General features: G+C 47.7%; 3 protein-coding genes across 6 annotated transcripts; 1 reads left to right on the top strand and 2 right to left on the bottom strand.

Annotated features, from left to right (window-relative positions):
- Positions 1-5,567: 5,567 nt before the first annotated feature.
- LOC133062468 (uncharacterized) lies at positions 5,568-16,248 on the top strand. 4 transcript variants are annotated; one of them, XM_061151489.1, is made up of 17 exons: positions 5,568-5,755; positions 5,933-6,018; positions 6,089-6,136; positions 6,282-6,401; positions 6,987-7,064; positions 7,329-7,411; positions 7,936-8,022; positions 8,104-8,220; positions 10,816-10,949; positions 12,210-12,427; positions 12,491-12,574; positions 13,533-13,586; positions 13,678-13,732; positions 13,804-13,874; positions 14,313-14,432; positions 15,203-15,361; positions 15,444-16,248. In XM_061151489.1, exons 1-17 carry the CDS (start codon positions 5,629-5,631, stop codon positions 15,687-15,689), a joined length of 1,887 nt encoding a protein of 628 aa, XP_061007472.1. In that variant the 5' UTR covers positions 5,568-5,628; the 3' UTR covers positions 15,690-16,248. The 4 variants fall into 4 exon arrangements, with proteins under 4 accessions (XP_061007472.1, XP_061007468.1, XP_061007469.1 ...); XM_061151485.1 differs by having other exon boundaries at positions 5,574-5,755; positions 14,268-14,432; XM_061151486.1 differs by having other exon boundaries at positions 5,576-5,755; positions 13,681-13,732; positions 14,268-14,432.
- A 644-nt stretch (positions 16,249-16,892) lies between these two features.
- SLC35A4 (solute carrier family 35 member A4) lies at positions 16,893-18,803 on the bottom strand. The gene has a single exon (XM_061151482.1). The coding sequence runs from the start codon at positions 18,793-18,795 to the stop codon at positions 17,821-17,823; it is 975 nt and encodes a 324-aa protein (XP_061007465.1). The 5' UTR covers positions 18,796-18,803; the 3' UTR covers positions 16,893-17,820.
- A 409-nt stretch (positions 18,804-19,212) lies between these two features.
- On the bottom strand, positions 19,213-21,677 carry LOC133062467 (SLC35A4 upstream open reading frame protein). The gene is made up of 3 exons (XM_061151484.1): positions 21,523-21,677; positions 20,031-20,129; positions 19,213-19,421 (listed from the first exon to the last, which is right to left on the bottom strand). Exons 1-3 carry the CDS (start codon positions 21,535-21,537, stop codon positions 19,224-19,226), a joined length of 312 nt encoding a protein of 103 aa, XP_061007467.1. The 5' UTR covers positions 21,538-21,677; the 3' UTR covers positions 19,213-19,223.
- Between the last annotated feature and the right edge of the window lie 87 nt (positions 21,678-21,764).

Genomic DNA, 21,764 nt, shown 5'->3' with positions numbered 1-21,764 from the left:
CTGGTCAATGTATCTGTCTTCATGTCAGTACCATGCTGTTTGGTTACCTCTGTAATAAGGTATGAAATCAGGACGTGTGAGGTCTCTAATTATATTCTTCAAGATTTCTTTGACTTCTTGGGGTCCCTTGAGAGCCCATATGAATCTTAGGATGGATTTTTCTATTTCTGCAAAAAAAAAAAGCCATTAGATTTTGATAAGAATTTAATTAAATCTATAGATTGCTTTGGAGAGTGTTGATATCCTAATAATATTGTCTTCCAATCCATGAACATGGGATGATTTTCCATCCATTTCTATCTTTTTTCATTCTTTCAGCAACTTTTGTAGTTTTCACTGTACATGTCTTTCATCTCTTTAATTTCCAAGTATTTTATTTTTTGATGCTATTTTATTTTTTTCATTCTTTTTTGTATTTTTTTTCTTTTTTGATGCTATTTTAAATGGAGTTGTTTTTCTTAATTTCCTTTTCAGACTGTTCATTGTTAGTGTGTAGAAACTGCTGAATTGAAACAGACTGCCGGGACTTTTATCAGGTACTCTTGTACTTATTTTGGCTGTGCTGGGTCATCATTACTGCATGCAGGTTTTCTCTAGCTGTGGTGAGCCGTGTCTACTCTCCAGTTACAGGGCACGGGTTCAGTAGTTGCAGCACATGGACTCAGTAGTTGTGGTAGACAGACTTGCTTTGCAACATGTGCAATCTTCCCAAACCAGAGATCAAATGTGTGTCCCCTGCATTGCAAGGCAGATTCCTAACCACTGAACCACCAAGGATGCCCCAGGTACTCTTAACTATTAAATAAGCAGATGTGTGTCAATCAGTGCAAAATACAATAAAGATTTGTTAAAACAGAACAGTAGACTTTGTTTCAATGGCTATAGAAAGGAGGTGACTTTGTTTTTCTACGCATCTGGTCTGGCAGCAAGTTGTATTATACATTTTAAGCAATACATGCCCTGAAAGATTATATTTTCAGTTGTGTACTGAAATCAGAGACCATCTTTTTTTTTTCTTTTTATTAGAGTCCATGCAAAGGAAATGGCAACCCACTCCAGTGTTCTTGCCTGGAGAATCCCAGGGACGGGGGAGCCTGGTGGGCTGACATCTATGGGGTCGCACAAAGTCAGACATGACTGAAGTGACTTAGCAGGAGCAGCAGTGAGTATGAAGTAGTACCTCATTATGTTTTTGATTTGCATTTTAATGACCAAGGATTTTGAGCATCCTTTCACATGCTTGTTGAGCTTCTTTGAGTAAATATCTATTCAAATTCTTTGCCTAGTTTTAATTTTGTTTATCTTTTTGCATTTCACTGATGTATAATGATGTTGAGCATCTTTTACTGCATCTATCTTCTTTGGAGAGATAGCTATCCAAATCTCTTCCTCATTTTTTACTTGAGTGGTTTGTCTTTTTGTTGCTGAGTTGTAGGAACTCTCTATATATCTTGGATACTAGATCACTGTCAGACATATAATTTACAAATATTTTCTCCCATTTTGTTGGTTGTTTTTCATATTTTGATGCACAAACATTTTTAACTTTGATGAAGTTCAGTTTATCCTGTTTTCTTTTGTTGTGCTTGCTTTTGGTACCATATTTGAGAATTCACTGCCAGATTATGTCATGAGGATTAATTTCTCTATTTTCTTCTATGAGTTTTATAGTTTTAACTCTTAAATTTAGGAAATTGATCTATTTGAGTTAATTTTTGTGTATGGTCTGAAGTAAGGGTCCCGTTTCATTCATCTGTATCTGGATATCCAGGTGTACCAGTGTCATTTATTAAAAAGATTAATCCTTCTAAAGTAGGAGATAGATGACCCCAGGCTGAACAGTTTGTCTCCTGTGGACAGAAACTCCATAAAGCAGGATGATGGAAGAGGCTGGGCTCTGCCGAGATAAGTGATAAAAGACCACATATTCTTGAAGTTAAGGAAACCTCCTTGCCTACACATGTGCAGAAAGGCTCCTTGGAGGTCAAAAAAGATGGGGTGTCACTTCATAGTAAGTGAGGCAATCAGCCACAGGCCTCTTCACTAGAATCCAACCTGGCTAAGAGATGCACATGCACACAGAGGAGGACCCTGAGATATACCAAATATGGGCTCAGAACCAGGCACATCAAAGTGATTGGCCAAAGAAAACTTGGAAGAAATGCCCCATAAAAGTGATTCAAACTACGATGAGGGTGCGACTCTCTCTGAGCCTACCCATGGCTCTAAACACATGTGTTATACTCTTTTTTGTCCTAATAAACTCTTGTTTCACCACTTTCCATCTTTGTGGGAATTCTTTTCTGCAAAGTCAAAAAGTTAGGGCTTTGTCACTGATCACCAGTCTAGTGGCTAGGATCCGGTACCCTGACTGCCTAGACCTGACCTCTATCTCTGGTCAGGGAACGGAAGCCCCATCTCAGGCCGCTGCAAGCAGAGGTCAGCCAAGATCATTTCCTCACTGAATGTTCTTGACGTCTTTGTCAAATCAGTTGTCCTTAGAAACATGGGTTTATTTCTGGACCCTTACTGCTCTTTGACTAATCTCTGCTTTTACGCCAGTACCACAGCGTACTGTTCCACTACTCTTGCTTCACAATAAGTTTTGAAATCAGGAAGTATGAGTCCTCCAACTTTGTTCTTCTTTTATAAGATTGTTCTGATTATTCAGCATCTGTTGACATCCATACGACTTTAGAAGGAGGAACAGTGGCTGAGAGTGAAGGAGTGAAGGAACTCCAATATTACACTAACACTAACTCCAATATTACACTAACACAGAGAAAACGATGACCTGTCCTTTAGTTCAGTTATACCAGATGTCAGAGGGTGAAGCCATCTAATCCTGAGACCACTTTTGCTTTTGGAACCTGCCAAGATTGAGGAGAAGACAGTAAATCTGGTTGGCCCTGCTGTGGGTGATATTTTGGTAGTAAAATATAATGACAGGCTGAACTAATTACTCCTTATTTTCACATAACAGCTGGTGGTGGTTTAGTCTCTAAGTCGTGTCCGACTTTTGCGACCCCATAGACTGTAGCCCACAAGACTCCTCTGTCCATGGGATTTCCCAGCCAAGCATACTGGAGTGGGTTGCCATTTTCTTCTCAACGGGACCTTCCAGACACAGGGATTGAATCTGGGTCTCCAGTGCTGCACGCGGTCTCCTGCACTGCAGGCGGATTCTTCACTGACTGAGCTACCAGGGAAGCCCACATAACAGCTACACAATGAGATATAATAACAGGCATTTTGGTAAGCATACAGTATCAGTGATGATAGGCAAATGTATGGGAAAATACAAGCCTTCTATGCCTACCCCAAAATGATTCCTCCAAAGGTTAGGCATATTCATCTTGATACTATTGCTCCACCTGTTACACAGATGTACACCGAATACTCCAATATTTTGGCCACCTGATGTGAAGAACTGGCTCACTGCAAAAGACCCCGATGCTAGGAAAGACTGAAGGCGGGAGAAGAAGGGGAAGACAGAGGATGAGATGGTTGGATGGCATCACCGACTCAATGGACATGAGTTTGAGTAAACTCTGGGAGTTGGTGATGGACAGGGAGGCCTGGCATGCTGCAGTCCATGGGGTCACAAAAAGTTGGACACAACTGAGCGACTGAACTGAACAAACTGAACACAGAATATAGATGGTCAGACAGGTATGATTCTTTTGGCTGTAAGAGATCCTTGGTGAAAAACCAGAGTGATTTGTGATATAATGAAGAACATATCTGGTCTTCGTCTCCAGTTACTGGCACAAAGCTTCAAAAACCTTTGTAATTCCTAAGCAATAGGAATCTCTCTGTTATACTAATGAGATAACTTCTGGCAGGGTCCCTAGATAGCTTCAGGATGGAGGAGGTTGCTCACCAGAAAAAAGAAAAAAAAGACTATTCAGGGACTTTCCCTGGCATTTCAGTGATTAAAACTCTGAGCTTCCACTGCAGGGTGCACAGGTTAGATCCCTAGTAAAGGAATTAAGATCTCGCAGGCCACGAGTGCAACCAAAAAAAAAAAAAAATTGCAGATGAAAGGGCTGGAGTTGGATTCAGTCATATAATTTATGATTTAATTAATCATGACTCATTGAAAAATGCTGGACAATGAGGCTCAGGGAGCTTCCTGGTTGGCGAACATACTGATGTACTGGGAAGGCATACCCTCACGCCGTAGAAACAGGAGATCCTTCACTCAGAACCCTTCCAGACCTTGTCTGATGTTGACTTAAAAAGTGACTGAGCACAGCAGAGCTGAGTTCCGTAAGTCATTCTATCAAAGTATGGAAGCTGCAGAAGAAGCGTCTGAAGTTAGGGCAGTCTTACTGCAACTGTGTCCTCACCTGTGAAGTTTGGCCAGACTCTGGGGATCTTGTAACAGAAGCAATTTAATCCTACATGGAACATGAGTCAATCACAGAAAGGAAAGAAGCACTGATAGAAGTGTTAGGTAGTTAGAATAGGAAACAGGAGTCCAGAATGGCGGTGGCTAAAAGACAAGGAAGGGAAAACCCGCGAAAATGGAACAAAGGAAGGTCCGAGGACCGGAGTGAGGACCTCAGGTAGAACAAACAGCACTCCTGGCTAGCCCAATTTACATAGGGCAGGCCCAGTGGGGAGGAAAAAACATGTAAAAAGAGGTGCCAAAGGGCCGGGGGTCTCTCTGTCTCCTGCGCACTGGCGCGCTCCCCCACTCTCTTCTCTTTGAGTCTTTGGATTGGCATTCCCTCATGCCTTGAGGATGTATTTTCCTGCTATTTTCTAAATAAAATAGAGCTGTAACACGGAGCTGTAACACTGATCTGTCTAAGAGCTATAACACGGTCTGTTCGAGACCTGAGAGCTATAACACGGACCGTCCGAGAGCTATGACACATCGAGGTCTCTAACATCCATCACTGCAAATTTTTGCTGACAGGAGACAGAAGAACTGAGGAGCAAACACTCGCCTGACAGATGCTACAAGCCAGTCACAAAAAGAACACATGTGAGTCCACTTATGTGAAATGTCCAAAATAGGCAAACCTAGAGAGACAGAAAGTAGATGAGTGATTATTTAAGGGTCAGCATAGGGTGGGGGTAATGAGGTTACAGTAAAGGAAATCGACTTTCTTTATAAAGGGATGGAAATGTTTTAAAATTAACTGTGGTGATAGTTATACATGTCTGCAAACTTACCAAAAACCATTGAAACACACACTTTAAATGGGTGAATTATATGGTATATGAATTATCTTTTAATAAAGCTATCTTTTTTTTAAAAAAAAGAGCGGTTATCTTTTATAAATACATACTGAAATAGCTATGTGTGAAATATAAAGTGTCTGGGATATGCTTCAGAAGAATCCACTAGGGGTGGAAAGGGGAACAGAAGAAATAAGACTGGCCATTAAGTTGATAATGGCTGAAGCTGAGTACTTGGAGTTTCATTAAACTATTCTTTTCACAGTTAATGTCTGAAAATTTCATAAGAGGAAAAAAAGAAAAATTCCATGCAACAGTCTGACTCACTCAGAAAATAGAGGACCGTCTCTCCTTAGTTATTGTTTAGAGGCCCCGCCCAGAGCCCTCAGGTCGGGGAAATGAATTATTGAGGGGAATCTGAGAGGCACAGAAGCCATGGAGTGTGGAGAGGTGATGGGCACAGGGGCTGCTTTGGGCCAGGGCCCCTCAGCCTCCGCAGCCCTCACTGACAACCCACAGGCCCGGTTGACCGTGGTGGTGGAAGTAGAGCAGACAAGATCTGGTAAGAAGCCCCCACACATTCATCTCAGAAGTAACACAGCCTGGGAGAGCCTCCTGGGAGAGGGGGAGGGCAAGGCCATCTCACTAGGAAACTGAGGCAAAGGTTGAGGGCAGGACTCGGGGGTCCTGGGAGCTCAGTTTCCCCCAGGAGTGTTGATATGAAGTCTACCTGTCTCAGGCCCCAAGGAGACCTGCTGCCCTACGCTCCTTCTGGAGGGGGCCAGGAGCATCTGCCTACTTCGGCCTGGGCCTCTGGAGAGTCAGGTAGATATGGGCTGGGCTGGGGTGTGTGTGAAGATGGGAGTGACACTGTTGACTCCTGTCCTGCTCACAGGAACAATGCATCACCTTTGATAGAGTCCTGGGTTCTGATGCCGCTCAGGTACGGGGTTCTGATAGGGTGATGGGAGGTGGTTGGGAGCACTCAGAACCCTTGACCCTGGGGTGCTGAGTGCTTCCGAAGCTCTTTGCTCAGGGCGGGCTGGGTCAGGGTGCCTGAGTTGGGGGTGTGCCTGTGTCTCCGGCAGGAGGCAGAGCAGGAGCTGCTAGCACGAGTCCGGCCCACACTGGGCTCCGTGGGCCGAGGGTACAGTGTGGCCCTGCTGCTTCGGGGTCGGGAAACAGAGGCGCCCCGGCTCGTGCCTCAGGTGAGTCCCAGAGAAGGCATCAGGCATAGCTGTTTCGAGACTCACATGTTGCCTCCTCCAGGAGACCTCCAAGAACTTTCCCCTCCCCACCCTAGCTGGACTAGATGTCCCTCCTCAGGGCTCCTATAGCGCCGCAGAGTCCATACAGGTTGTTTTGCCTGCATCAGTCATGAAGCTGTTGAGAGGTCAGGGAAGGTGGGTGGCTGGCGTACATAGGGTGAGGGTCAGGGAGGGGTGATGTGCAAACATCAAATACTCAGGCAAATCTAATTTTCACTGTTCTTAGTAATACTGATAATAAAGTTGAAAGTTTTGTTTTTAGGCTTCATCAGAATGCCCCCAAACTAAAATAATTGCCTCAAAACCTTGTCATGAGCCCCTGCCCTTGCAAACATCAGGTCCCACTGAAAATATCTGTTCACTTGTCTGGCTTCCTGTGAACCATGAGCCCTGGGGCTATTTTTGTCTTGGCCACCCTGTCCACAGCACCTAGCACAGGGTCAGGCATAGACTTCGCCCTCAGGAAATGTTGAAAAAGAAATTAATCCTTTCTCAATCTGCACTGGACCCCTTTCTCCACTTCAGCTGCTACAGATGCTGTTTGAAGAAGCTCTGCCCCTCAAGGGCTCTGACGCTATGCTTAGCACTCTTAGCCTGGTACAGGTGAGGCCCTGGGGAAGGGGAAACCTGGGGAACCAAGGCCATGGTGATGCTGCCATAGAGCCTGAGACTCGAGGGCAACCTGAAGTGCTTGAGTCTCTGCTGCTCACCAGTGTTGGCTTGCCTTGCTGGGCGCTCCTTTTTTCTGCCTGAAATGGCTGAATTCTGGTGTCCTGCTTGGCTCACGGGGCCCCAATGGGACAGTCATGTGAGCCAAAGTCTGAGCAAACATTTGGTTTGTAACAGCTGTCGTGCTTGTGATCTCAGCTCAGTGCCAGTGGGAGGAGCCGGGACCTGCTGACTCCAGGGGCAGGGAACCTATCCGTGCTGGAGGTGGCTCCTCTGGGCTTGTGAGTGTCCAGGGCCCAGTGAGGTCTGAGAGCGCTTATCTTAAGGCAGGGCTAACACCCCAAACCAAGTTGTTGGAGGCTTCTCCCTACTACCACTCCAAGGAAGAGAGGCTCTGAACTAGGGGTCATGCTTACAGGGCCTGGGTTTGCCCCCAGGACTCCCTCTCACAGTCTTCCCTTCATCCCTCTCACTCTTCTCTCCACCCTATCCATTTACACCTCCTCAACTCTGTCATCTCCATTCTAGGTGATCTGAGTATCTCACTGAGCAGAACTCCAGTTTATCCATCTATAAAACGAGAGCAGTCCCAACTACCTTGTTTCCCACACTGGGCAGATAATAGGAGAAAAAAATAAGATCATAAGGATGAGAGGCTTCTAGGGGAAATACTGAGCTTGGAGATGATTCTTGGGGATGATTCTTATAGGCTTTAGGGATGCCCATGGGCTCCCCATCCAGAGATTCTGGGAGCTGGACAGAACCCTTGTGCTTAGGAGCTGAGTTCAGCCTTCCCTTCCTCCAGGGTGGTGGAAAATGCCAGTGAAGTGGAGGTATCTGACTCAAGAGCTGCTTCAGAGCTGTACTTGCGGGCTGCATGTGGAGAAGGCAGGTGAGGACAGGAGGACACCTGTCACCCCATCCCACCCTCACCCCCTGGTCATTTGGCCTGATCCTATGATCTCCATCACAGGAGCTGCTCTCTGCTCACTGTCACCATGTCCTGCCTGGGGCCTGACCCTCCTGAGGGGCCTGGGACCCAGGGCATGTGGCAAGGAGCCTTGCGGATCCTGCAGCTTCCAGGAGAAGTGTAAGTCTCATGGAGGTTTTTAATAGCTTTAGGGAAGGGTTGGGGAGGGGGTGGCTGAAATATGGATGTAGAGGCCCAGGGCAGCATCAGAGTCTCCTCTTTCCCTCACCTCTGACATGCTCAAGGATTTGCTCCCTTTAGTATTTCTTGTAAAGCAGGTCTACCAGCAATGAACTTCCTCAAATTTTTTGTTTATTTGGGCATATCTTATTTCTTGCCAGATGTAGAAAATTTAGTTGACAGGTTTTTTTCCCTTTCAACATTTTAACTATGTTATCCCACTGCCTTCTGGGATCCATGGTTTCTAATGAGAAATTGGTTTTAAATCTTATTGAAGATCCTTTGTGCATAGTAAGTCTTTCATAAGTTTGGGGTAATTTTGGAGCATTATTTCTTCAAATATTCTTTCTACCCTTTCCTCTTTTTCTTCTCCCTCTGGGACTCCCATTACGTATATGTGTCTACACTTGATGGCAGTCAACAGGTCTCTCAGACTCATTTTCCTTTTTTTTTTTCTTTCTGCTCCTCAGACTGGATAATTTTATTTGACCTATCTTGGAGAAGGAAATGGCAACCCACTCCAGTATTTGTGCCTGGGAAATCCCACGGACAGAAATGTTTGGCAGGCTACAGTCCATGGGGTCACAAAGAGTCAGATATGACTTAACAACTAAACCATCACAACCACACCCAGATTTACTTGCTCAAATCTGCCCTCTAGTGAATTTTAAATTTCAGTTATTGTACTTTTCAGCTCCAGAATTTCTACTTGGTTCCTTTTTATAATTTCTATCCTATTGATAATCACTGAGACATCGTTTTCTTGATTTAGTTTTCTGAAAATATCTAAGACAGTTGATTTAAATTCTTTGTCTATTGAATCCAGTGTCTGCTTCCTCAGGAGCAGTTTTTATTTGTTTCTTTCTTTTTTTCTTTTGAGTGAGCCATATTTTCTTTTCTTTTTTTTTTTTTTTCATATTTTCTTATTTACATTCCTAATAATTTTTTTCTGGAAACTGGCCAATTTGAGTATTTTTGTGAAGACTATATTATTTACTGTGCTGGTCCCTTAAGTCTCCATTCTTTTTCCTCAGTGCTCCGGCATTTTATATATGATAACCTGGTAACTGTGAACGTCGGATTCTCCCTCCTTTCCAGGGTTTGACTTGTTGCTTATTGTGGGCATCAGCCATCCATTTATTTAGTTACTTTTCCAAACAATTTTTGCAAAGACTGTATTCCTTGCAGTCACTGAAATCTTCATTCTGCTATCTCAGTGCTTAGCCAATGACACAGAATTCCCTAACCTCCAAGAATGCACCCCGACCTCAAAAAGAAGATAGGAAAGGGAGGAAAAAGGAGAAGGAGGAGAGGAAGGGGAAAGGGAATGAGGAGAGAGGAATGAAAGGAAGCAGGAGGTGGGGAGGAGGATAGGAGAAAAAAGGAAGAAAGACAAAGAAAAAAAATCTCTAGGTTTCTACACACTGACTTTGTGTTGGGTCACTCCTTCAATGCTTAGCCAGGCCATTTATAGCTCTGCCTTAGCTTCACATCCTGCTTGCACTCAGCTCTAAATCAGCCAGAGGTGAAAGCCTATGGTCTTCTCAGGTCTTTTCTCACCATGCACACTGCCTTGGACACGTGTGTGACTTTCTAGGTCCCCAGTACACACGGAAACTTTTCAAAAACTCTTATTCCCCCCAAATTTCACTACCCAACTTTTTTGTCCAGTCTTTTCATGTGTCTACTACTTGCCCTGTTATTTTTTTTTTCTTGTTCTTTCATCTCTCAAAGTCTGGAGGGACCACCTTCTGGCATAGCTCCTCTGCCCCAAGAAAATTCTAAGACAAGTGAAACAAAGGGAAACTCCTTTTGTCAGTCCTTTGTGTGAAACCCAGATAGTCAAAACAAACACAATTCCTTGGGAACGAGATCTACTCTGCTCCTTTCAGAACCAGGTACCGCCATCAGAAATGTGGGCTGTACTGGGGAGAAGGTTGGGGCTAGAGTAACTTAAAAACACCACAAAGATCTCTTACCATAGTTAAGTTGCCTTTCTCCTGGTTAAACTTCACTTGATTGCTGTAAACCTTTGACTAACTCCTAGAGTTCCAGTAAGGTTGATTCTGACCATTTTTTTTGCCAGATGCTTCTGAGGAGGGACAAAGCCCTAGATTCCTTATTCTGCCGTTTTTGTTAATGTCACCTTGCTTTGCCATTTTAAAATTGGGTTGCATTTTTATGTATGTGTGTATTTCCCCCCTGCAATGGAAGCACACAGTTCTAACCACTGAACCACCAGGGAATTCCCCAAGTTGTACTTTTTTTACTGAAGTGTAAGAGTTCTTTATATATTCTGGATACAAGTCCCTTGTCAAATATGCAATTAAATTCTTTTTTACTATGAGGATGTATTATTTGTGTAATTTAAAAATAATCAAATAAAGATCTATACAAGGTCACAAATCTGTCTGGTGGTACACAAAAGTGACTGGAAATAGTCAACCTTTCATCAGAGTGTGATCTGGGCCAGTTCTCTCTCCATCTACCAGTGGCCATCTCCTTTCTTCCTCCCTCCCTCCCTCCCTCTGGCAGAGACTGTCCCCTGCTGCAGGTACTGGCTGGCAATGTGGCTGGTGAGGAGGTGGAGGGCTCTCTGACCTGGGTTGTCTCATGGCTTCTGGAAGGAAACAACTACAGTAGCCTCCTTCTTCGCCTGGATCCTCAAGGTGACTTGGGGTAGGGTGTGGTTTCTTCGGGAAGTTCTAAGATGTGGCATTACCTGTCACCCAACCAGTTGCAGCCCCAACCCTAGCAAGCCTAGAAAGGGATGGGAGGGTTAGGATTCAGAAAAGTTCCAGAAGGGTTTAGCTGCCAAAGTCTGGAAAGGCAGGGCCAACAGTAAAAGCCTCACCCTTTCAGTGGCCTTCAATGGTGTATCAAGCATTTTTATACTGACTAAAACCTCTGATTATTACCACAACTTCATGAGGCAGATCAAATCTATGGGTGAGGAAAGGAAGACAGGTTTAATTAATAAATGAGGAAAGGGAGGATCAGAGAAGGGGAGGTGCTTGCCTATTTTCACACACTCTTTATTATTTTTTTTTTTAGTGGAGTGCAGTTTATTACACCAGCGGGCCCAAGGCAGAGTCTCCTCTTAGCCAAGGGCCCTGACCAGCATTTGTGAAAATCTTTTATACCCCATGTGTACGTGTCCAAACCCACCACCCCAATCCCTTGATGCTTACTAAGGAAGGGTAAATACAATCACAATAACTCACACACTCTTTAAAAGATCAGGACTCTGTGAAATATGATGTCAGAGATATGGAAGAGGTCAAGTGGAGGGTATAGAACAAACAAGAACTTAAGTTGATAATTGTTGAACCTGGATGATAAGAGAATGGACCTCCCAGACTCTGCATATGTCTGAAATTTTCCACTAATAAGAGTAAACAAAACAAACAAACAAGAAAGTCTGGTGCTCTGTCTCCAAAATCAACAGACATACATTCATTTGGCCAACGTATTCCCAGACCTCACCCTATGTCAGGAATGAGGAAAATAAGTTGGGGTAGTTCACATTCTCAAGGACAAATCAGGAAGTAAAAGAAGTGTGTTTATGTACAGACCAGTTTGGGATCATGGTTAAGGGCACAGGCTTTAGTGTCAGACAGAACCTGGCTTGAGTTTCAGCTTTGCCACTCACCAGGAAGTTGTTTGACTTCTGAGCTCCAGCTGCCTCATCTGGAAAATGTGGAGGGAGGCAGAGTAAATCAGAGTTGCTGTCTCATTGGAGCATTGTGTGGATAAAAGGAGACAATCCACAGAAAGCCTTAGCACAGTACCATCAAACACATATAAAAGCCTGATAGGTGTTAGCTATTTTTATGAACAATACTCTCAATAAAAATTAAAAGTATTACAAGCAGTGTGCTTTGGATCTCAGAGGAAGGAGAGATTCATTCTGTGTCTCCCCTTACTAGGCAGCCCCCTGAGCTTGTTCCAGTCTGCTTTGTTGGGGGCCGCAGGAAGGAGGAGGAAGGTGAAACACGTGAGGCCCACCCTGTGGGATGCAGTAGAAGAGGCCCGGGCCCGCCGAGCTGGTCTGAAGAGCCTGCGATCAGGCCTCCTTGGGGATGCCCTGACAGACAGTGGGCTCAGCCAGCTGGGCAGGGCACTGCGGGAGCTGCATGTGAGCAAGGTGAGGCCTGGGGGTGCCTGAGCCAGCAATGGCCAGAGCCTGCCCAGAATCCTTTCTCTGTAGGTGGTAAAAGCCTGGAGCCAGCGTTGGGGAAGCTGGATGCTCAAAGCGGTCAAAATTGAGGCTGTGGGGCTCCCAGAACCACAGGTACAGCTTCTCATCCAAACTCTTGGGAGCCCTATTGATGTCTGCTGCCTTATTCTGTCTATAGAGCACTGTGAGGCAGCCCTTCCTTCATTCATTAATGTTCTCAACCTCAAACATTTACACTGATCACTCACTATGTACTGGGCATAACATCATGCAGGCCCTGGAAAACCCCTGTCCTCATGGAGTTTACAATCCTCTGGAGAGAAACTATTACTCCGTGATCAGTGCTCTGAAGGGCTGATCCGAAGGGTCCTATGCAGGCATGTGAGTTAGTCTTGGCAAGAGAGGGAAGGTGATCTCATGGAAACTTGAAACCTGAGGGAAGTGACTAGCAAAGATGAATGAAGGACATTCCAGGCAGAGAAAATAAGAGGAAAATTCTCAGAGGTAAGTCCTTGGTCTCTTTGGGGAACAGCAAGCAGCTCAATCTGGTGGAGGATACAGTCTGAGGAAGAAAGTCCAGGGAGAAGGATTGGTGAGTGAAGCAGGGGCCTGGTCATGCAGGTCTTTGTAAATATATTGAGATGTTTGGACTTTGCCTTGAAGGTCAAGGGGAAGCCACAATTTATTTTAAACAGGGATGACAATACTGCTCCCACTTTGCAGCAAACGGAAACTCAGAGAAGTGATGTGAGTAATTCAGGGTCTCTAGGGTCATCAAAGGCAGCAGAGGTGCAGACATCCAGGTCTTAAGATCCAGAATAGTGCTTTCATTCTCTTAGGATGCATGGCCTCCCTTGGGCAGAAGGTGGCACTGTCTTCCATGATTTGTCACAAGAAAGTAGCCTCTGTCCAACTTCTCCTGGTCCTTCCCTTTTCATAATTACTTAGTACTCATTTTTTTTACAGCCCTGGGCCTTGGGGCCTATAAACTCCAGGTTATTGAACAGAGCTGGCCACTGCTTAGTGCTTTGGGTGCCTTTTCTCATTTAATGCTCTCTACAACTTTTATCAGCTCCACTTCATGGACAAGAAAACGGAGGCTCAAAAGACTAGCCACCTGCCTGAGGTCATATAGCTAAGAAAAGGGGGTGGGGTAGGGCTGGGACCCTGATCCTTGGAGGAAAGGTACAGACTTCTCACTCATAATATATTCTCAGCAGGTGACACATTCAACAGCAAGCCCCAACCCAGGTCTCCAGAAGGAGCCTCAAGGTGAAGCTGGTGCTTGGGGTGGAACTGGAGGTCTTCTCCATCTTTGGTTACTTAACTGCATTCTCCTCCAGTGGCAGGAAGAACAGCATCTATAGGACCTGATCTCCACCAAATGCACCCATTCAGGGACTCTGAGGAACAGGTAGTAACACCTTATGTATCCCAGAACAACTGGAAGTAAAGAGTCACAGAGAGCCAATAATATGCCTCCTCCTTACCTTGCCCTAACATCAGGGAGAAATGCAGAGTTTCTGGCAAATAAAGGGCCTGTAGAGCTATTGGATTCCTAAGGATGGGCATGGGAAGGGGCTGTTTCCCTACTGGGGCTTCCATGAAACCTCTTGGCAGAAATCAGTATCTCTCCTCCTCCCTCAAAGCCTGAGTCTCTGTCCAGGGCATAGGTTGACAGCTAGCCTCCTGATGTCACTCTAGGGGCTGCCCTGGTAATGGGGCTCTGCTGGACAGGTTGGGCCCTTTGTCCCAAGACTGTGTGCACACATGGGCTTCTGGCTGAGCCTAGATCGATGTCACGTAGGCCCAGCAGACCCCGGATGTGGCCCTGCACTTCTTCCTGGCTCAGGCCCAGAGGCACAGACTGCGAGGGCAGCACCAAGCATGGATCCAAGAGGTGCTGAAGCACATGGAACAGGACGACAAGGTGGTGGCGGGTGACCAGGTCAAAGGTCTGGTGGCTGAGGAGGTGAGGAGGGCCCAGTAGGGGACTTAAGGCTCCTTCTAACCCGGCCAGGCAGGGGGCTGGGGGCTGGGATCCAGCATCAAAGACTGGGTGACACCCTCTCTCATGGCCCTCACAGCTTTGTGGGGGACACATGAGGCAATTCTCAGTGCTAAGTGCTGTGAGAGGGAGCTAGTGACTCACTGGAACAAAGAGGTGTACCTGGACCAGGCTGGAATGGAGCAGAGATTGCATCTAAGCTGAGGCTTAAACAACAAACAAATCAGCCAGAGAAATGCACTAGATTCAGATCCACAGGGCAGTTTGTGCTCATCCCGTAAATGTAACTTGTTTAAACAAGAAACAAAACATGTGTGCACAGAGGTGGGGTCAGGGGAGGTGGGAGACATGTTTTGAGAAGAGAATTCCCTACGAGTGAAAGTCCAAAGGGAAGCAAAATAGGTTCTGGGTGTTGCGTATTTTCCATCTGGCTGGAGCCTGGCAGGTGTGTGGTCAGAGGCAAAGCTAGAGACCAGCTGGTGTCAACACTCTGCATTTGGACTTTACACCAAGGATGATGGTGAACTGTAGAAAGCCATGTCATCTCAGTCCTGTCCCTCACTAGACACGTGAATTTGAGCAAGTTAGGTCACTTCTCTGATCCACTGTTTTCAAATCTATAAGATGGCAACTACCTCAAAGGTTATCATTAGCTCAATTAAATCATAATAGAATGTAGAGCCGAGCCTGGCACACACACTGCACTCCACAGAGAGCATGTGTTATCACTGAAGGACTCCAAGGAGAGGCAGAGATGGCACCGGGAGCAGACAGTGCTGAGATGTCACCTGGAGGCCCTTCAGGCAGAACGGGATGCCGCGGAGCAGGACCTGACAGCACTCTATGACCTACACGTGCAGGCTGCCCGGGCTCAGACATGCCATGTGCTGCAGGTCAGTTGGGAGAGACAGAGGGCAGGCCTTGAGCTGGTCCCAAGGCTACCTGACTGATGGGAATCTTGGAATCTGGGCACAGGTATTTCGAGCCTGGCGGGGGCTGTGCGAGGAGCAGGTCATGACTACAGAGCATCACTACCGCAGCCTGCTGGCCGGCATCTTGCAAGACTCCATCAGCTTGGCCACACAGAACCAGGAGCTCCAAGCCCAGAATAAGCAACTTTGGCAGACCGGGTTGGCAGCGGTCGTGCTGGATACCTGCCCTGAGGAGAAATCTGGTGATCAGGAATCCGACAGGGGCACTTTCTTCTCTCCTCATTTGTAAAGGTCCGAGAAGGGAGAGGAAGGTGGGACACAACAGCCAAGCTTACCTCTACTATAGATGAATAATCACATCACTAACCAGTGTGCGTTGTGCCAGTCCCTGTTAAACGCCTAATATCCCTTATTTGATTTAGAGATTTCCACTACCCTATATGGAGATGGGCTCCATCCCTGGGGGTCAGGAAGATCCCCTGGAGTAGGAAATGACGCAGAAGAGCCAGGCGGGTTACAGTCCATGGGGTCACAAACAGTCAGACACAACTGAGTGCGTGCACACATACACACACACTACCCTACATTGTAGTAGGTATCATCTGAGCCCCATTTCAGAGATAAGCCTACTAAGGCTAGGAGAGGTAAGTGACTGTTCAAGGACAGTCTGCTAGTAAGTGCTGGAGCCAGAATTAACACTCACACCTGGTTGGCTATAGTTCTACACTGCAGGCAGTAGCGGTTCACAAGTTGGAGTGTGTGTCAGAATCACCTAGGAAACTTACTGAAGAGAAAAAAAAAAAAGAAATAAAGATTCCCAAACCCCAATCCCTGAGATTCTGCTTCAGCAGGACTGGTTCCCCCGCCACAAGCTTACCAGGTATTTTACCACAGGAGTGGGGCCTGACATTCCTCTGGTCATGAGAAGAGACAACAGGCAGGAATATTGGTGAGGGATTCAGAGCATGAGAACCAAAACTACCTTGAGTCCTAAGAGTTCTCTAGCCTACAGCTTGCAGTCTCCCTTACTGAGTCCCAAGACTCCTCACAAATTCTCTATGGCTCAAGTTTTGGCTTCCCTGGTAGCTCAGTGGTAAAGAATCCACTTACCAATGCAGGAGACACAGATTGGATATTTGGGTTAAGAAGATCCCCTGGAGAAGGAAAGAGCAACCTACTCCAATATTTTTGCCTGGGAAATCCCATGAACAGAGGAGCCTGGCAGGCTACAGTCCCTGGGCTCGCAAAAGAACTGGATATGACTTAGCAACTAAACAACAAGTTTTGTACTTCAGAGAAATTTCCAAAGCTCTGTGCCAGAGAAAATTTGGCTCCAAAGAGTTCTCAAAGGAAATTACCATGCTGGCAAGAGCTGAGAAAACAGCCTTTTCTCTTAATCTGTAAGTCACCCCATGATTAAGATACTCAGGGCACCAAAGGAATGAATTATGTTTGAGAGGAGCTATGCAACACAGAAGACACAGGACAATCATGACCAACTGTAGGAACCACCTACACCCCAGAGCACTTTATTAAGACCTTATTGCTTATACAGTTAGACACTGATTGAGTTAAGCAAGTTTCCCTGTGCCTGGTCCCAGGTCACTCCATGTAGAGTTTCCCCAGGCAGATGGGAGCTGGGTCACTGCTAAGAAAAGGCAGGACCCAGAGAGGGAAGGACAACACCTCTGAGGAGCTCCAGAGGGGACACTGAGCCTTGAGAGAGCCCTTAGGGTGAGCAGAGAGATCAGGAGTGTAGACTCAAGCCAGGGCCCAGGGGCGACATTCCCTGAGATGAGTCAAGTCCCAGTCCTCTCTGAGGGTTCCAGAACAAAGGCTAGGTGTGGAGAGAGCAGGGGGTGTTACCTCCAGGTGCTGCTGGAGCTACAGAAGATGGCAGAGGCCTGGGTGATGGACATACACATAACTTCTGGCAACTGGGCTTTCCTACATGACACTGGGGGATGAGTTATGTTATGGGGGAGCCATGTACCATGGTTGGGCTGGAGCAGCCAGCACCAGGCCTGGAGGGCTACGGGTCTGCTGGGGTGACCACAGTAGGCAAAGAAAGCCAACTGCTGCCCACACCTTACTTTAAGCAACTGCATTCATGCAGGATGAAGCAGCATGCCTCCTCCATCAGCACAGGATAACTTCTCAGGCCTCTGAACGGATGCTCCCCTAATTTCTTAGTCTGGAAGAACTTGTGGGGGCAGAAGAGTTTCCTTAATCAAACCCAGCCTTCAAATCTCCCAGGGATAACCTACCTCCAGAGAGTAATGTGGCTGCTCTCACTTCCCCTGCTTTTCTCACAAGGCACTTGTTACAGGGCTGCTGAGGGGAGAGGTCAGCACTGGGAGGTGGCTCTGATGGTGGTGCCCAACCTACAGGTCAGGAGTCAGGGCGGAGGTGGTGAGGGGCTAGCGACTGCCATAGTACAGGCGTACTGCCAGGCCAATGAGCAGCGTGGCCAGGAAGAAGGCAGAGGTGAGCTGAAGCCGCAGCAGGGCGGCTGACAGCACGGCATTGACCACTAGAGAGCAGGACACGACAAAGAGGCGTGTGATGCTGCTGCCGTGTTTCATGACGGCCGACATGAGCAGTCCATTCAGTGCCTGGCTCAGCACTACGAGTGCTGCCCATCCCGAGAAACCCTCCAGGAGGCCTGGGCCGGGGCCACCACCTGCATGCAGACCTAGGTTCAGGAGCACACCAAAAGTGTAGAGGAAGAGGTTTTGAAGGGCCAGTGGTAGCCGCTGCCGCTTCAGGAGCAGCTCTGTGTACACGGAGGACAAGCCGGAGATGAGGCAGTACAGGATGAGAAGCAGCAGTCCCAGTGGAGTGATGTGCAGGGGCATGGGGCTCGTGGCAGCTGCTGAAGGGGGCCCAGGAAGGGTGGTCCCTGGGTCTTGGAGGCCCCCAGCTGCATAGCAGGCTCCTGCGGCCATCAGCAGCAGCAGCGCTAAGCCCTGGCGTGCAGAGAGGCGGTGTCGGAGGCAAAGGCAGTAGAACAGGGCTGTGCTTCCAATCTTGAGATTGCTCAGCACTTGGTAGGTGCTGGGGTCCATGTAACGTTGCAGGTAGATCACCAGGTTGTTGTTGGCGCCGTACAACAGGGCTGACAGTGCGAATGGGGCAGCCTGGCGCCAGGGTGGGGTCCCCTGGGGCCATGCTTGCCAGCCCACCAAGAGGGAGAGGGCACAGAGCAGCAGCTTGGTCAGTTCAGTCAGCAGTACAGCCGAGGAGGGTCGGAAGGGGACACGGCCATCCACGTGGCACAGTGCCAGCAATGGGGCATGGGCACCGTACATAGCAGTGGACAGGAGCAGCATCAGGGTCCAGCGGGCCTGCCTGGGACGGCCCAGGCCTGGCACACCCCCGTCCTCTACACTCATGCCCAAACTAGACCCTGGGTGGCCTGTGTAGCTAGCAAGGGTGGGTAAGGTGGGGTGGGGGTTGTGACAGTTCAGGGAAAATCAAGTTACAGAGCTGGCTCCCAGGAGCGAGGAGCCTTGAGAGAAAATACTGAGAGTCAGAGTTAGCTGCAGACTCCACAGTAAGGGCTAGACGAGGAAGGGTGGGTGGCTCTAGAAGCCATAGTCTTGGGGCCAGTCCCATGGGGTTATGGAGGCAAGGGGTTCAGGGTGTTGGCTGATGAGTCACTGTCCAGTCTCTGCAGGAAAGGAAGCAAGGCTGAAGGTGGTGGGAAAGCTGGAGACAGCAAATGGGTGAAAGCCAGGGTGGCCAGATATGGCATCTGTGGCTGAAGGCCTCCACCAGCTGCCCCCAGCTGCTCATCCTGCCTCCCTCATGGAATCCAGAGCTAGTCGGGCCCTTTGCGCAGTGATTGAAGATAGTCCCTCAATGTCTTCTCCACATTGGGCACAGCATATGCCTGAGCTACATATATGCCAGTGCAGGTGCCCACGGCAAAGCCCAATACTGCTGATGCCCTCAGTTTGGCCACCACATAGCCAGCCAGGAAGCCCTTGAGGAATGGGGAGGACAAGAATGAGGCATCCTGTGGAGGAAAATGTAGGAGAAAAGTCAGCCGGGCTTTCCTCTTCTCTACCTAGGAGCTACTCAAGCCAAGCTTAGCACATCCCACTACCTACTCCTCCTTACTCTGGAAAGCTGTAGTATGCTCACCAAAGTTTTTCAAGATTCTGGGGCAGAAAAAGAACCTAGGAGTCATGACCACACAATGTCAGAACCCTGAGGTCCAAAAGCTCTAACCAGAGAAGCCCACTGAGAGAGATGTCCCTGATGAATCTGAGCCCTGCCTGCTTCTCCAGTCTTATTTCCTAGCATGCTGCCCCTACTGCAGCCAGACCAAACTGCTTTCACCTCTCATGTTCATCATGCTACCTCCCACTACAAGGGTTTTGTCTGTGCTGTTCCACCTGCCTGGAATGTTCTCTCCTCCCCTCTTTACCCTGTTAACCCCTATTTAAGATTCTAGTTCAACTGCCATTTATAGGGAAATGTTCCTTGGGGTCACAGAGAACAGGAACTCAATAAACAACAACTTGCTGAATAAATCTCTATCACCCATTCAAAAGCATATTGGATAATAAAGCCTAAGGGGGGTGGGGTGGTGGTGGTAGGGAACAGGCACATCTTTCTTTACCTGGCCTACACCACTGTTGACTTCGTCTTCCACACGCTGCTGCAGGCGTTCCAGCTGGTTCTTGAGAAAAGCCAGGTCCTTAAGCTTGGGAAGAGAATCCTAGGACAAAGAAGAGGCTGGCTTCAGAAGGCTGACACAGCTCTCTACCCTGCTCAAGTCTGATGTGATAGTAGTAAAAGAAGAAAGGCATTGAAAAATAAAGAATTCATATGAGGGCCTGGAAAGGGATGACAGATGGGATCCGCACCGGTAACTTACAAACACTCTTACAAGAACTTTATACAGCAAGCAGCATATAGGGGAGAAGGGACAGCTAGGGGACCTTTAGTTAGGTTTATCACGCAAGCATCAGTCAATGAGTGAGTGTGTGTGTGCACTCTTAGTATCTCAGTCGTGTCTGACTCTTTAGACCCTATGAACTGTAGCCCTCCACGCTCCTCTGTCCACAGAGTTTTCCAGGCAAGAATTCTGCAGTGGGTTGCTATTTCCTCCTCCAGGGATCTTCTCCATCCAGGGATCAAACCCAAATCTCTGGCGTCTCCTGCACTGGAATCTTTACCACTGGGCCTCCTGGGAAGCCCACTACTGAGTATAAGCTACCTGAAGGTCTGTCTTGTCCAATGTGTTTGGAGGCCTAACACAGGAACTGCAGGTACTTGGTAAATCTGTGCGTAGTGCTGAACTTCCAGATTAATGGTGAGTAATGGCCTGAGGCAGTTCCTTGGACAATTTGGGGGCAAACCTGATTTCTGCCTAGGCTTCTCCCCCTTCCTCCCTAAAGCCACCCCAAACGGAATGTGTGGATGTATGAGCTGGAGTTTGGTGAGGAGATAGGGAAGGTGGCTGTCTGCAGGAGCGTGAGTAAATGAATTCAGTGATTCTGGTCGCATGTAAGTATGAAATTAATAAGTGCCCAAGGAATGTGATCGAAACAGATGTGTCTCTGTGGTCTATAAACTTCCCGTCTCTAGAAGGAAAATTTCGGGGGCTAAGGAATGGAGTAGAGTTAGGAGTGTCTGCAAGTAACTTAAGAAGCGCTATGGTCCAAGAGCGGAAGGTAGGGGGACACCTGGGAAAATCCCTGGCTTTGCTTGCCTGGCGTAATGCTCTGCCACCCCACTTTCCATTACTGAGGCAGCTGACAGGAGTAACTTCCCTTGTGGGCTTCTCTTGTGGCTCAGCTGGTAAAGAATCCTCCTGCAGTGCGGGAGACCTGGGTTCGATCCCTGGGTTGGGAAGATCCCTTGGAGACGGGGATACCCAGAACGGCTATCCACTCCAGTATTCTGGCCTGGAGAATTCCATTAACTCTACAGTCCATGGGGTTGCGAAGAGTCGGACACGACTGAGCAACTTTCCACAGGAGTAAAAGTTTGCCCCCAGGAGAAACAAGGGGCACCCTCATGCAGGAGCCGTTTCAACTGTCGCCTATCCTCAGAACTAAAAAGGTGTGAAGCCCACCCCAGACCAGACAATCCTCATGTCCACTCACCTTGTCATCCGCCATCTTCCCTGCAGAACTTGTTGCGCAGGCGCAGCACCGCCTCCCTCCTGGCAAACGCTACTGCCATCTTTACTGAGGGCACAGGTACTTCCGGGGCATTTCAGGAAAAGGTGAAAGCGCTTTCCTGACGGCCCCCTTTTCGCAGATACTCCCACGTGACCTCTCTCATTGAGCAGCGCCCCCCAGCCGCGCCAGGCTACGTGTGCGCGTGCGCAGACGACCTGAACGCG

Source organism: Dama dama, chromosome 9, assembly GCF_033118175.1.
Source record: "Dama dama isolate Ldn47 chromosome 9, ASM3311817v1, whole genome shotgun sequence".
Taxonomy (NCBI): Eukaryota; Metazoa; Chordata; class Mammalia; order Artiodactyla; family Cervidae; genus Dama; species Dama dama.
Note: the sequence above shows the minus strand (reverse complement) of the source record. Positions and strands in the feature narration are given on the sequence as shown.

Bases quoted from the DNA above. Each gene is read 5' to 3' on its own strand.
- LOC133062467 (XM_061151484.1), bottom strand. The intron at 19,422-20,030 runs GTAAAGAAAGAT...TTTCCTCCACAG, and splicing joins TCAACAGTGGTGTAGGCCAG to GATGCCTCATTCTTGTCCTC.
- LOC133062468 (XM_061151485.1), top strand. From the start codon at position 5,629: ATGGAGTGTGGAGAGGTGATGGGCACAGGGGCTGCTTTGGGCCAGGGC. The intron at 6,402-6,986 runs GTGAGTCCCAGA...TCTCCACTTCAG, and splicing joins CGCCCCGGCTCGTGCCTCAG to CTGCTACAGATGCTGTTTGA. The intron at 7,065-7,328 runs GTGAGGCCCTGG...TTGTGATCTCAG, and splicing joins GCACTCTTAGCCTGGTACAG to CTCAGTGCCAGTGGGAGGAG.
- SLC35A4 (XM_061151482.1), bottom strand. From the start codon at position 18,795: ATGAGTGTAGAGGACGGGGGTGTGCCAGGCCTGGGCCGTCCCAGGCAG.